The following is a 15,017-nucleotide window of genomic DNA, read 5'->3' on the forward strand; positions in this document are numbered from 1 at the left end:
CATACTCAGTAGCAGAGCACAAGGGCAGATGTCTTCACTGTGTCTGGTTGTGATCCCCAGGTTGTGCCAGTCAGCTTTCGTATGATATTGTTTCTAGCACCCACTTTTTGCTTGATGTTCAGGCAGTGCTTCTTGTAGGTCAGAGCATGGTCCAGGGTCACTCCCAGGTATTTGGGTGCGCTGCAATGCTCCAGTGGGATTCCTTCCCAGCTGATCCTCAGAGCTTGGGATGCTTGTCTGTTCTTAAGGTGAAAGGCACATGTCTGTGTTTTAGATGGATTAGGGATCAGTTGGTTTGCCCTGTAATAGGCACTTAGAGCACCTAGAGCTTTGGAGAGCTTCTGTTCAACCATCTCAAAGCTCCCTGCTTGAGCGGTGATGGCATGATCATCAGCATAGATGAAACTCTCTGTCCCTTCTGGCAGTGGCTGGTCATTTGTGTAGATGTTGAACATGGATGGGGCAAGCACGCTCCCCTGAGGCAGGCCGTTCTTTTGCTAATCCAGCATAATTATACGAAATCATGGAACAAACTGACAATGCAATTGAATAACAATTTAACAAGGAGACACTCACGATATTGTTTATATGGCTTTGTACGGTTTTTATATTTTTATATTTCATGCTAATATTTTTATGATTGTCTAACTTGTTGAGGCATCAAACATTGCCAACTGTGAACCGCTTTGAGTCGCCTTCCTGCTGAGAAGGGCGGTATACAAATATGGCAAAATAAATGAAGAAATAAATAAATAGGTTCTTGTGGGTTTTTCCGGGCTATATGGCCATGTTCTAGAGGCATTTCTCCTGACGTTTCGCCTGCATCTATGGCAAGCATCCTCAGAGGTTGTGAGGTCTGTTGGAAGTAGGGAAAATGGGTTTATATATCTGTGGAATGGCTGGGGTGGGGCAAGGAGCTCTTCTCTGCTGGAGCTAGGTGTGAATGTTTAGCTGATCACCTTCATTAGCATTTGAAGGCCTGCCTGAGCCTGGGAAAATCTGTTGCTGGGAGGTGTTAATCTGTGCCTGGTTTTTTCCTCTCTGTTGTTTAGCTGTAGTAATTTTAGAGTTTTTTAATACTGGTAGCCAGATTTTGTTCATTTTCATGGTCTCTTCCTTTCTGTTGAAATTTTCTACATGCTTGTGGATTTCAATGGCTTCTCTGTTTTTGTGGCTCCTACACTGAGCTCCATGCAGTCATGCCAGTGGCCACATAACCTTGGAGGTGTCTACGGACAATGCCGGCTCTTTGGCTTAGAAATGGAGATGAGCTCCAGAGTCCCAGAGTCGGACACGACTGGACTTAATGTCAGGGGAAAACCTTTACCTTTACACTGAGCACAGGTGTAGTTCATCCAGGCATCACCTATACAAGCAGCCTATCCCTTATCTGGCAGTTGATGCTCCTCTTCTCTTTGTGTTCCCATAATTCACATTGTGTATGTTTGCAGTTAGGATCCTCTCTGCAGTTGAGGTGCTCTGCATGTCTTCCTTGTTGCTTGGCTCCCTTGCCAGAAAAAGGGATGGCTCCTGTGTGTTGGAGGGCTTTGGCTTCGCTGCTTGGAGGCAGAAGGACAGGAAGGCTGTTTCCGTTCTCCTTGGGGAGCGGGCCAGACGGACGGAGACTCCGGATCCTGCACTTTCTTTCTTTCTTGGTCTTGGCTTGGCTGCCGTTTGTTTGTGGCCGGCAGGTAAGGTAAAGAGGAGCTCTGGGAAAGCCTGCCTGAATGTGGCTCCCTCTTAAAACAGGTAAACAGGATGTTTGCCTTGGGTCTGGAGGGTGCCAGGCGGGTGTTGCCTTCCCTGCAAGAAACAGTGCTTCCCCTCTTCCTCCGTTGAGCTCACCTCTGTCCTCCGCTGTGGCCGGAGTTGATCTATTGCAGGTATGGACAAACTTAGGTACTCCAGGTGTCTTGGATTTCAACTCCCACCATTCCTAACAGCCTCAGGCCCCTTCCTTTCCCCCCTCAGCCACTTAAGCTTGGAGAGCCCAAGTTGGCCCATGCCTGCTTTAGAGCTTGTAGAAGGGAAAGGGACTGAGGCTGCCAAGGGGGAAAAGGAAAGAGACTGAGGCTGGCGAGGGGGTAAAAGGGAAGGGACCGAGGCTCTGAGGAATGGTGGGAGTTGAAATCCAAAACACCTGGAACACCCAGGTTTGCCCATGCCTGATTTGTCACCTTGGCTTGGCTTCCTGACAATGGAGCAGGAAATCCAGGAGTGGAGCCCTGGCCAGGTTTCTCTTTGGCCCTGCACTGGACAGAGAGGATTCTGGAAAGGCTGCTTCCTGAAGCAAGGGGTCTCTGATCGCACAGATGCGCTTGACCGGCTTTAAGGCGGCTCCATGTGAGATGCGCTTGGACCGGGAAGGTGCATTGAGGACTCTGGGGTAGGCAGTGCGGCACTGCAGGGCTCTGTCTGGTCCTTGGCCTCATAATGCAGGTCAACAAACCTTTCCACGCTTGACAGTGAGTGACCAGAACGCAGTGTTCCTGCTCTGAGTGTGTCCCAAAGGGACGCAATTTCCTCCCTTTGATTCTCCTCTCCACTAAGGAGGAGAGAGACATTAGATCACAGGGGACTGAACACTTTCGAGGTAAGCAAAGCAGTTCTATCAGCTTTTAAAGCAGTGGCCTTGTGGTTAATGCACCCCCACTTTTTGTGGGGGGGGGGTTCTGGTCCAGCTTTTGAAGGGGTTCCTCCAAAGCAGATAGGACATCGTTTTGGAAAGGAAAATTGCTTTTCAGAGTGAGAGTTGGTTGCAGAAAGGACTTCTCTCCTTCCCAAAGGTTTTTTTTTTTTTTGTCGTGTCAGAGCAACCAGTCCATTATATTACATTTCTAACAGAACAAAGCAAACAAACAGAAAAATACAAAACTTGTGAGTTTGGTAGTTGGTTAAATGTCCTTTGACCAGTTTCTGGCCACTTGGAGTGCTTCCGGTGTTGCTGCAAGAAGGTCCTCCATGGTGCATGTGGCAGGGCTCAGGTTGCATTGCAGCAGGTGGTCAGTGGTTTGCTCTTCTCCACACTCACATGTCGAGGATTCCACCCTGTAGCTCCATTTCTGAAGGTTGGCTCTGCATCTTGTGGTGCCAGAGCGCAGTCTGTTCAGCGCCTTCCAAGTCGCCCAGTCCTCTGTGTGCCCAGGAGGGAGTTTCTCATTTGGTATCAGCCATTGGTTGAGGTGCTGGGTTTGAGCCTGCCACTTTTGGACTCTCGCTTGCTGAGGTGTTCCAGCGAGTGTCTCTGTAGATCTTAGGAAACTATGTCTAGATTTAAGTCGTTGACGTGCTGGCTGATACCCAAACAGGGGATGAGCTGGCGATGTCTCTGCCTTGGTCCTTTCAGTATTGGCTGCTACTTCCCGGCGGATGTCAGGTGGTGCAATACTGGCTAAGCAGTGCAATTTCTCCAGTGGTGTAGGGCGCAGACACCCCGTGATAATGCGGCATGTCTCATTAAGAGCCACATCCACTGTTTGAGCGTGGTGAGCTGTGTTCCACACTGGGCATGCGTACTCAGCAGCAGAGTAGCACAGCGCAAGGGCAGATGCCTTCACTGTATCTGGTTGTGATCCCCAGGTTGTGCCAGTCAGCTTTCGTATGATATTGTTTGTAGCGCCCAGTTTTTGCTTGATGTTCAGGCAGTGCTTCTTGTAGGTCAGAGCACGGTCCAGAGTGACTCCTCCCAGGGATTTGGGTGCGCTGCAATGCTCCAGTGGGATTCCTTCCCAGGTAATCATCCTCAGAGCTCGGGATGCTTGTCTGTTCTTGAGATGAAAGGCACATGTCTGTGTTTTAGATGGGTTGGGGATTAGCTGGTTTTCCCTGTAGTAGGCAGTAAGAGCACCAAAGCTGCTTTGAAGGAAAGGCACGCTATGGAGTCCGACCAAGGGTTCTGTGGCCATGCTGAAGAGGCCAGTGGCCTTTTGCAGAGCAGTCTTTGCACCTGATATGTCACAGCGCAGTGGTGCTGGCTTTGGGTCTCCTTTGAGGAGGCAGGGGACAAGATCTCTGCCTCGTGGCGCTTGGGGGCTCCTTGGCGCTTCTGCTGGAACCATCTGGGTCGGAGTGGCCGCGCCGAGAGATGGAGCATCTTCCCGCAGGGTGCCTGTGCTCTGGCGCTTTCGGAAGGAAGACGAGGCCAGGAAGACAGCACACCGTCCTGACCTACTTTTGGGGAAACTTGGCAGTCAAACGCAGAGCTCCCCGGCCTTTTTGTTCCGCTGTGACGGAGGCGCAGGGAGCTTGGAAGCCAAGCCAGGTCAGGCAGAGCCAGGAGCCTCTTCCCTCCACATTTCGACTTCTGGCAGGAACAAAACCTTTCGCTCTCCGTCTTGGAAGGGGACGTCGGCTTGAAACAGAGGCAGGCACAACTTCACACCACTAAAGACGTACAGAAGGCAAAATGTAGTAGTAGGAACGTGTCCAGTAGTTGAAGAAGAACAAATACAGGAGATACGGTGCATTGTTAAGAGCCCTTTCTGGTGAACAGTCCGCTCCTGAAGAACAGCCGAAATCAGTCCCCAGAAGGGTACATCAAAGGGGGCTGTGTTTCGGATCAGGCACCAAGAAGTATCACTTGGCTTTGCTCTTAGAATCATAGAATCCTAGAATCAAAGAGTTGGAAGAGACCTCATGGGCCATCATCCAGTCCAACCCCATTCTGCCAAGAAGCAGGAATGGTTTCAAACTACAAGAAAGGAGATTCCACCTGAACATGAGGAAGAACTTCCTGACTGTGAAAGGTGTTCAGCAGTGGAACTCTCTGCCCCGGAGTGTGGTGGAGGCTCCTTCTTTGGAAGCTTTGAAGCAGAGGCTGGATGGCTATCTGTTGAGGGTGCTTTGAATGCGATTTTCCTGCTTCTTAGAATCATAGAATCATAGAATCAAAGAGTTGGAGGAGACCTCCTGGGCCATCATCTAGTCCAACCCCATTCTGCCAAGAAGCAGGAATATTGCATTCAAAGCACCCCTGACAGATGGCCATCCAGCCTCATAGAATCCTAGAGTTGGGAGAGACCTCATAGGCCATCATCCAGTCCAACCCCATTCTGCCAAGAAGCAGGAATATTGCATTCAAAGCACCCCTGACAGATGGCCATCCAGCCTCTGCTTAAAAGCTTCCAAAGAAGGAGCCTCCACCACACTCTGGTGGAGAGAGTTCCACTGCTGAACGGCTCTCACAGTCAGGAAGTTCTTCCTCATGTTCAGATGGAATCTCCTCTCTTGTAGTTTGAAGTTCTTGTAGTTCTTGCTCTCCTTGCCTCTCTCTGCTGCAGCCGTCAAGACTTCTGTGTCTGGATCTGAAGGTCAAGGAGTGGTCTAAGCCTCCTCTGTGGACCCCTCAGGACTGGACCGTCACCCTGCCTTGTGTCCCTTTAGAGTGGACTGTTCCCCCATTGGAGAGGCCCTTCCTGGCCCTTCCTGCTCCGACGCATCTGTGACAGTCACATCTTGGAGCTTGGCATTGGCCACGGCTGCTCCAAGCGGGGCTTGGCACTCTGTGCTTCAGACTAGTCGTGCCCAGTGGTGTGTGTCGGCGCTGGGCTTTTGCTGGCACCCCAGAGTGGGATTGTTGGATTAATTCAGCTCTTTACGGCCGCCGGGCTTCAGCTCCAGTGCCTTGAGCAGAATTGGAGACACCTTGTGCTTGAACCTGCAGCGTCACCCTTGGAGTGTATGGGAATGCCGCCTGCTGCCAGCCAAAATTTGGGAAGGCGTTCCATTCCCAGACTCAGGGAAATCCATACATTACACAGCCCAAACAGAAATTATAATGGGTTGTTGTAGGTTTTCTGGGCTATATGGCCATGTTCTAGAGGCATTTTCTCCTGACGTTTCGCCTGCATCTATGACAAGCATCCTCAGAGGTAGTGAGGTCTGTTGGAAGCCATTATATGCTAATCAAGGTGGTCAGTTGAAACATTCGCACCTGGCACCAGCAGACAAAAGTCCTTTGTCCCACCCTGGTCTTTCCACAGATATATAAACCCATTTTCCTACTTCCAACAGACCTTCCAACATGGCCATGTTCTAGAGGCATTTTCTCCTGACGTTTCGCCTGCATCTATGGCAAGCATCCTCAGAGGTAGTGAGGTCTGTTGGAAGCCATTATATGCTAATCAAGGTGGTCAGTTGAAACATTCGCACCTGGCACCAGCAGACAAAAGTCCTTTGTCCCACCCTGGTCTTTCCACAGATATATAAACCCATTTTCCTACTTCCAACAGACCTTCCAACATGGCCATGTTCTAGAGGCATTTTCTCCTGACGTTTCGCCTGCATCTATGGCAAGCATCCTCAGAGGTGGTGAGGTCTGTTGGAAGTAGGAAAATGGGTTTATATATCTGTGGAAAGACCAGGGTGGGACAAAGGACTTTTGTCTGCTGGAGCTAGGTGTGAATGTTTCAACTGACCACCTTGATTAGCATATAATGGCTTCCAACAGACCTCACTACCTCTGAGGATGCTTGCCATAGATGCAGGCGAAACGTCAGGAGAAAATGCCTGTAGAACATGGCCATATAGCCCGGAAAACCTACAGCAACCCAGTGATTCCGGCCATGAAAGCCTTCGACAAAAATTATAATCTTAGAGTCTTAGACCTGTTTCTTGGGTACTTTGCTGCACTGATTCAGAAAATTGCATTGGATAGGCCACATCCATTCTCGTTTCTCAGATGTGTGTATCATGTTTTTTTTTCTGTGGGTGAACAGATGGTGACTGGTAGATGGCATATGTTCTGCATCTCAAAAACTAGAACTGATGGGGGAAACGGGGGGCATTTTTGGAATCGGCAGGTCAGATGTGCCCAGAAACAGGGCTGACACTTGAGGCACCAATTTTGCCTTTCTGCCCCCCCCCCCAATTTCCTTACAGAACACCCATTGTCCCACAGAGAATCATAGAATCCTAGAGTTGGAGGAGACCTCCTGGGCCATCTAGTCCACCCCCATTCTGCCAAGAAGCAGGAATATTGCATTCAAATCACCCCTGACAGATGGCCATCCAGCCTCTGTTTAAAAGCTTCCAAAGAAGGAGCCTCTCTCCACCACACTCCGGGGCAGAGAGTTCCACTGCTGAACGGCTCTCACAGTCAGGAAGTTCTTCCTCGTGTTCAGATGGAATCTCCTTTCTTGTAGTTTGAAGCCATTGTTCCATTGCGTCCTCGTCTCCACGGAAGCAGAAAACAAGCTTGCTCCCTCCTCCTCCCTGTGGCTTCCTCTCACATATTTATACATGGCTATCATATCTCCTCTCAGCCTTCTCTTCTTCAGGCTAAACGTGACCAGCTCCATAAGCCACTCCTCATAGGGCTTGTTCTCCAGAGTCACCCTCTTTCTCTGGACACATTCCAGCTTAGAGTCAATATCTCTCTTGAATTGTGGTGCCCAGAATTTATTTATTTACTTCATTTTTATACCGCATTTTTCAGCCCTTGGCAGGCGACTCAATGCGGTTTGGACACAATATTCCAGGTGTGGTCTAACCAAGGCGGAATAGAGCATGGGGAGCATGACTTCCATAGATCTAGACACTAGGCTCCTATTGATGCAGGCCAAAATCCCATTGGCTTTCTTTGCCGCCACATCACATTCCTGGCTCATGTTTAACTTGTTGTCCACGAGGACTCCAAGATCTTTTTCACACGTACTGCTCTCGAGCCAGGCATCGTCCCCCATTCTGTCTCTTTGCATTTCGTTTTTCCTGCCAAAGTGGAGTATCTTGCATTTGTCCCTGTTGAACTTCATTGTGTTAGTTTTGGCCCTTCATCTCTCTAATCTGTCAAGATTGTTTTGAATCCTGCTCCTGTCCTCTGGAGTATTGGCTATCCCTCCCAATTTGGTGTCGTCTGCAAACTTGATAATCCTGCCTTCTCGCCCTTCATCTGGTGGTGTTGTGCTAAAAGTTGGAGTTCGTCTTGGGTATTTCCCATGCTCTGTGCATGAGTGTAAAGACATGTGAGCCCCTGAGATCTTCCCCTGAGCTATTTAATTGGGATTATAGTTCTTTTGGTCCTTGGTCCTTGTTGTGCTTGTGCAGCCCTCCGTTTCGCCTTCTGGCGGTTCCCTGACATTGTGTTGAGCCTCACCTCTTGCCCAAATCAAAACATTTCAGTCTGGAAACCCAAAGGAAACAGTGACGGCAAGAGGGGAAGGATGCTCGATGAGTTAAAAATTGACGAATCCCCGGGTGCAGATGGTATCCGTCCAAGAGTTCCCGATACGGAAACTTGTGAAAACGTTGCTCCGATTAAAATAAAATATGCAACTTGTCGCTAAATTTGGTTTCTGTAGCAGAAGACTGGGAAATGGCCAATGTGCAAAAAAGGGATCTGGGAGATAGCGGCCCAGCTTGTTTCATGTCTGTTCGGCATGAATGAAGAGAAGGTGTCATTAAAGACTCAATTGGCAAGCGGGGGGGGGGGGGGGGTTCCAGTAGGCTTCCTCTTGCTTTTCTGTCTCCCCTTTTATCCAAGATGCATTACCTTCCACTGTAAAAGCGAGTCTTCAGCCTTTTAAACTTTGCCGGCATGTGTTCTCTCCGTCTTCCTACCGTAAACTCATATATGGCACTGGTTACTAGGCCTGGGGAACAACAGAAAAATGTGTTTCTAAAATCGATTCGTTTTTTGGGGGTTTTTTGCGTTTCGATATTTAAAAGAATTCCGAAATTTTCCTTAAAAAAAGTTCGATATTTACAAAATTTCGTGAATGGTAAAAAAATAATAATAATTTATTTATTTATTTAGTACACTTGTATACCGCTAATATCTCAGCCTAAAACGGCGACTCATTGCGGTTTACAGCATTTAAAAACAACAATAATTCTGGTTAAAAAGATAAAAACACATACATATACAATACACAGTATTGGGCCACCAATACAGACCAATGCATCTCTTAATTAAAATCATAATCCAATTTCGTTGTCTATGATTGTCAGTCCTTGATCAAAAACTTCATCGCATCGGATTAGCCGAATGCTTGCTCAAACATCCATGTTTTCAGTTTTTTCCGAAATGCCATCAGCGAGGTGGCTGATCTTATCTCTATAGGGAGGGCATTCCAAAGCCGCGGGGCCACCACAGAAAAGGCCCTGTCTCTCGTTCCCGCGAGCCGCACCTGAGAAGCAGGCGGGATGGAGAGAACAATAACGAAACAATAACGAATCGATTCGTTAATGGCGGCCGCGATCGCGCAATACGCTAAAAAACTTCTGAAGCTTCCCTCTCCCTCTGTTGTTGACTGTTGGTGTGATATTATAATTTTTTTTCACTAATTAAACAAAAAACAACTATAAAACTTGCCCCAGACATTCGGAAATAATAACGAAACAACCTCAAACCAATAACGAAACGAATACATAACGAAATACGAAGCATTTACGAAACGAACTGAAAAATTCGTTTCATTTTTAAGTTGCTCCAGAATGGTTCGTTATCGCTTCGTTAACAAAAAAAAATAACGAATTTTTAACGAATTAACGAAACTAAACCGCCCAGCCCTACTGGTTACGCTTCACTCTACTCTGGTGTGTAGATGCCAAATACTTGCACAAGGACTAGGTTGGGAATGTGTTGTCTATCCGAGAGCGTGGCAGTGCTCGATCTTCTCCCTGGACAAATGGCCCAGCTCCAGCATTTGCACCAGGAAAGGAACACGGGCTTGGGTTTCATGTGGCATCGGACATCTCCATGGGGACGGGTAAACAGGAATGTAAACAGGTGGCTTCAAACGCGGGAGGAGATGCCTCCATCGGGACACTTGTCGGTGTGTGGAATGGGGCCGAGGAAGAAGCCGCGAAGGGCCAAGCAGTGCAGAGGGGGTGATGGCACGTTTCTCTGGGGGGGGGGGGGGGGGCTAACATTCCTGTTATTCCGGCTGTGTCCCGGCCCCCCGTCATCCGTCCTTGGCTTTGCTTCTGATGCCGCCCTGCAGGTCCACTTGATAGAAGCCATATCACTGGCAAAGAGAATATATATGGCAAACATTCAATGGCGCGACATTGCTTCTATGTATTGCCAAATCATTTCACAGCTGGAATCACTGGAGTGTTGTGTGCTTTCCAGGCTGTATGGCCGGATCCCCTGAAGATGCCATTAGCCACAGATGCAGGGGAAACGTCAGGAGAAATTGCTGCTAGAACATGTCCTTCCTTTGCATTTACAGTTTCCCCTTCCTCAGATTCAGCCATCTACAGCTTGGCAATATTATTTATTTATTATTTATTATTTAAAAACATTTATATTCCACCCTTCTCACCGTGAAGGGGACTCAGGGTGGAGCACAGCATATATATGGCAAACATTCAATGGCGCAACATTGCTTCTATGTATTGCCAAATCATTTCACAGCTGGAATCACTGGAGTGTTGTGTGCTTTCCAAGCTGTATGGCTGGATCCCCTGAAGATGCCATTAGCCACAGATGCAGGGGAAACATCAGGAGAAATTGCTGCTAGAACATGTCCTTCCTTTGCATTTACAGTTTCCCCTTCCACAGATTCAGCCATCCACAGCTTGGAAATATTATTTATTTATTATTTAAAAACATTTATATTTCACCCTTCTCACCCTGAAGGGGACTCAGGGTGGAGCACAGCATATATATGGCAAACATTCAATGGCGCAAGATTGCTTCTATGTATTGCCAAATCATTTCACAACTGGAATCACTGGAGTGTTGTGTGCTTTCCAGGCTGTATGGCTGGATCGCCTGAAGATGCCATTAGCCACAGATGCAGGGGAAACGTCAGGAGAAATTGCTGCTAGAACATGTCCTTCCTTTGCATTTACAGTTTCCCCTTAGACACATTCAGCCATCCACAGCTTGGAAATATTATTTATTTATTATTTAAAAACATTTATATTCTACCTTTCTCACCCTGAAGGGGACTCGGGGTGGAGCACAGAATATATATGGCAAACATTCAATGCCGGGACACTGATTCTATGTATTGCCGAATCCTTTCACAGCTGGAATCACTGGAGTGTTGTGTGCTTTCTGAGCTGTATGGCTGAAGATGCCATTAGCCACAGATGCAGGGAAACGTCAGGAGAAATTGCTGCTAGAACATAGCCAGATAGCCCAGAAACTACGCAACACACCATTAAGGTTCTAGATTGGAAACCTTGATTTTGCCTTTTGATGTGACTGATATCATGTTATCCTTTTTTTTTCTATGTAATTTTGATTATGTTGCTTGTTGTTTATGTTTTGGTTTTATTTTTCTGTAACATGTTGTCCGAGCTTGGCCCCATGTAAGCCGCTCCGAGTCTCCATTGGGGAGATAGTGGCGGGGTATAAATAAAGTTGTCGAAGGCTTTCATGGCCGGAATCACTGGGTTGTTGTAGGTTTTTTCGGGCTATATAGCCATGGTCTAGAGGCATTCTCTCCTGACATTTCATCTGCATCTATGGCAAGCATCCTCAGAGGTACCTGTGAGATGCAGGCGAAACGTGCAGGCCATAGATGCAGGCGAAACGTCAGGAGAGAATGCCTCTAGACCATGGCCGTATAGCCCAAAAAACCTACAACAACCCATAAATAAAGTTGTTTATTATTATTATTATTATTATTATTATTATTATTATTATTATTTTAGTACACCATTGTATCGAATGGGTCTTGGAGTACATGTGGATTTTGCTATTCGTGGAAGCAAACACCAGTGGATTCCAAGATCCCACTGTATCCAGGAAATCCCATATTTGCAATAAAAACCTAATCCTAAAAGCATTGATTAGGCATGGATCAGAAGTGTCTTTTTGTGGTATTAAAGAGGCAGCCAAAGAAGTATATTTGGTTTTGCTGAGGAGGGTGATTTTGCCATCACCATTGGCTGGAGTGGGGTGGAGTTGCGGGGCAGACGGGCTGAGGGCCGCTCTGGGGCAGGTAACTGGACGGACACTCGTCCCAAAGTCCCGTGCCCTCCTGTGGCATTTGCCGGGATATAACAAAACACCAGTCTCCCACAGAGGAGGGGACAAGAGTATATGCCCATTCACATAGGTGGCATTGGATGGGGTGCCTAGGACCTGGCCTGTCACATCTCTGTCTTGGGCAGTTGGGCCAAAACTGTGCTCCGGGTCTTTACTTCAGCTGCATCACATTTGGTGATAACTCCTGCCTTTATGAATGGTAGGAAAGAGCCATGTTTCACTTTGCTTCTGGCCGTTCCAAGATCTCACCCTCGCTCTTGTTCTTCCCTTCCAGGTGGCCATAAAGATCATTGATAAGACTCAGCTGGATGAGGAGAACCTCAAGAAGATATTCAGGGAAGTTCAGATCATGAAGATGCTCTGCCACCCCCACATCATCCGGCTGTATCAGGTACGGACGCCGGGCATTGGGGGGGAAGTGGGAAAGGCTGGGGAGGGTCTCACACAGGGGCTGGTGGAGCTTCAGGCTTATGGTATGAACCCTTAGCACTATGCCCCCCAAAAGCACTTTATATTGATTTAGGGCTGCTTGTATTTCTCCATCAATGCCCCATCTCCTGCATCTTGTCCATGCCTAGCATTATTTTCTAAACTTCAATTACATTTGGCCCAGCCATAGTTTTAAATGTGCACTGTACCTTAGAATCCTAGAATCCAAGAGTTGGAAGAGACCTCCTGGGCCATCCAGTCCAACCCCATTCTGCCAAGAAGCAGGAATATTGCATTCAAATCACCCCTGACAGATGGCCATCCAGCCTCTGCTTAAAAGCTTCCAAAGAAGGAGCCTCCACCACACTCCCTCCGGGGCAGAGAGTTCCACTGGTGAACGGCTCTCACAGTCAGGAAGTTCTTCCTCATGTTCAGATGGAATCTCCTCTCTTGTAGTTTGAAGCCCTTGTTCCATTGCGTCCTAGTCTCCAAGGAAGCAGAAAACAAGCTTGCTCCCTCCTCCCTAAGACTTCCTCTCACATATTTATACATGGCTATCATATCTCCTCTCAGCCTTCTCTTCTTCAGGCTAAACATGCCCAGCTCCTTAAGCCGCTCCTCATAGGGCTTGTTCTCCAGACCCTTGATCATTTGAGTCGCCCTCCTCTGGACACATTCCAGCTTGTCAATATCTCTCTTGAATCGTGGTGCCCAGAATTGGACACAATATTCCAGATGTGGTCTAACCAAAGCAGAATAGAGCATGGGTAGCATTACTTCCTTAGATCTAGACACTATGCTCCTATTGATGCAGGCCAAAATCCCATTGGCTTTTTTTGCCGCCACATCACATTGTTTATGCTATTTGTGCATGTGATTTATTTTAATTACTTTGTATTGTAGTTGTTATTGCTTGTATTGCTTGTATTGCGGGCTCGGCCTCATCTAAGCCGCACCGAGTCCTTTGGGGAGATGGTAGCGGGGTGTAAAGAAAGTATTATTATTATTATTATTATTATTATTATTATTATTATTATTATGGTGAGTGGATTCCCAGCGGAAGGGATGTTGTGGTTCTGCAGCCGCTTCCCTGGGATCTCTCTTGCTCGGTCTCCAGAAGCAGCAGGAGGAGGAGGGATGAACTTGGAGTCACCACTGCTAGCTCCTGCCCAGTGGTGACTCCAAGTTCTGCCAGATCCACCAAGAGCCAAGTCTTTTGGCAGGAAGAGGCCTTGAGCTAGCTGCAGACTGCCTCTGGGCCCTGCCAGATGTCTCTTTCCAATGGAGCAGCCTCTGAAGCAAACTGTCTCTGCTGTTGAGAGGCCGACCTTTGTTCCAGGGGTGTCCCTTGCTTCTGCAAAGAGGCCCAGCTCTCATCTGCTGAGTAGTTTGAGCTTCAGGAACACTAGAGATCAGAACATCTGGTCTGGAAGCCTTTCACCGGTCTTTCAAGCCATGGAAGCATCCCTCCCATTAGTCCCACTTCTCTGCATCCAAAATGACCTGTTGCTTGCCCTGCATTGATAGTTGTCGATCCTTGTTCGAACCTCGTAAAACGAGAGATGCGGAGGAGGTAAGCGGGTCCTTTGGAGAGGTTTTCCAAGCTGAATCTTCACAAGCCGACTCCAGCCTGGGCGCCTTCTGCCTCCTTCTTCCCGTGGCTGTCCCCAGCCGGCCTTGAGGCGAACACGCAGCCGCCGGGCGCTCTTGATTTGTCAGAAGTGGCTCTTGTCTCTCAGAGATGCAAGTCACAAAAGAGGAGCCCAATTAGCGCCGCTTCCGCTTGTCCTTGGCGTTCTCCTTATCTGCCCCTTTTTTGTCCTTGCTCAGGTTATGGAGACGGAGCGGATGATTTATCTGGTGACGGAATATGCCAGCGGAGGAGAAATATTTGGTAAGTGCCTTAATGGCATTCTTCTCATCAGACATTGTACGTAGTCAACTGTGGTCACTGTATTGTTGAAGGCTTTCATGGCTGGAATCACTAGGTTCTTGTGGGTTTTTTCGGGCTATAGAGCCATGTTCTAGAGGCATTTCTCCTGACGTTTCGCCTGCATCTATGGCAAGCTTCCTCAGAGGTTGTGAGGTCCTCACAACCTCTGAGGAAGCTTGCCATAGATGCAGGCGAAACGTCAGGAGAAATGCCTCTAGAACATGGCTCTATAGCCCGAAAAAACCCACAAGAACCTAACTGTGGTCACCTCACAATAGCTGACCCTCCTCTCTGCTTTGATTGGGCAATGCTCTTCAGGCCCCCAAACTTCCTGTCAATCAGAGAAATTGGGGGCAAGGAAGACCTGCAAGAACCTTCTTGCCTCTCCCGATTGGAAAAGAAAGGGGGATTCTGAGGAATCATTGAAAGGCCTATTGATTTTATTTATTTATCGTGTCAGTGCAACCAGTCGATTATATTACATTTCTAACAGAACAAGGCAAAAAAAAAAAAAACCCAGACAAAATACAAAAATTGTGAGTTTGGTAGTGGATTAAATGTCCTTTGACCAGTATCTGGCCACTTGGGAGTGCTTCTGGTGTTGCTGTGAGAAGGTCCTCCATGGTGCCTGTGGCAGGGCTCAGGGTGCATTGCAGCAGGTGGTCAGTGGTTTGCTCCTCTCCACATTCACATGTCGAGGATTCCACTTTG

At 47.9% G+C, this 15,017-nt stretch overlaps 1 protein-coding gene across 2 annotated transcripts in view; it reads left to right on the forward strand.

Annotated features, from left to right (window-relative positions):
• Positions 1 to 15,017, forward strand: part of SIK3 (SIK family kinase 3) — a 128,997-nt gene that overhangs the window by 51,531 nt on the left and 62,449 nt on the right. For both annotated transcript variants that reach the window (XM_060786977.2, XM_060786978.2), the window contains exons 2-3: positions 12,219 to 12,335; positions 14,204 to 14,267. In XM_060786977.2, the coding sequence (XP_060642960.2) occupies positions 12,219 to 12,335; positions 14,204 to 14,267 (181 nt within the window). The remainder of the gene's footprint in view (positions 1 to 12,218; positions 12,336 to 14,203; positions 14,268 to 15,017) is intronic.

This window comes from Anolis sagrei, chromosome 7, assembly GCF_037176765.1.
Source record: "Anolis sagrei isolate rAnoSag1 chromosome 7, rAnoSag1.mat, whole genome shotgun sequence".
Taxonomy (NCBI): Eukaryota; Metazoa; Chordata; class Lepidosauria; order Squamata; family Dactyloidae; genus Anolis; species Anolis sagrei.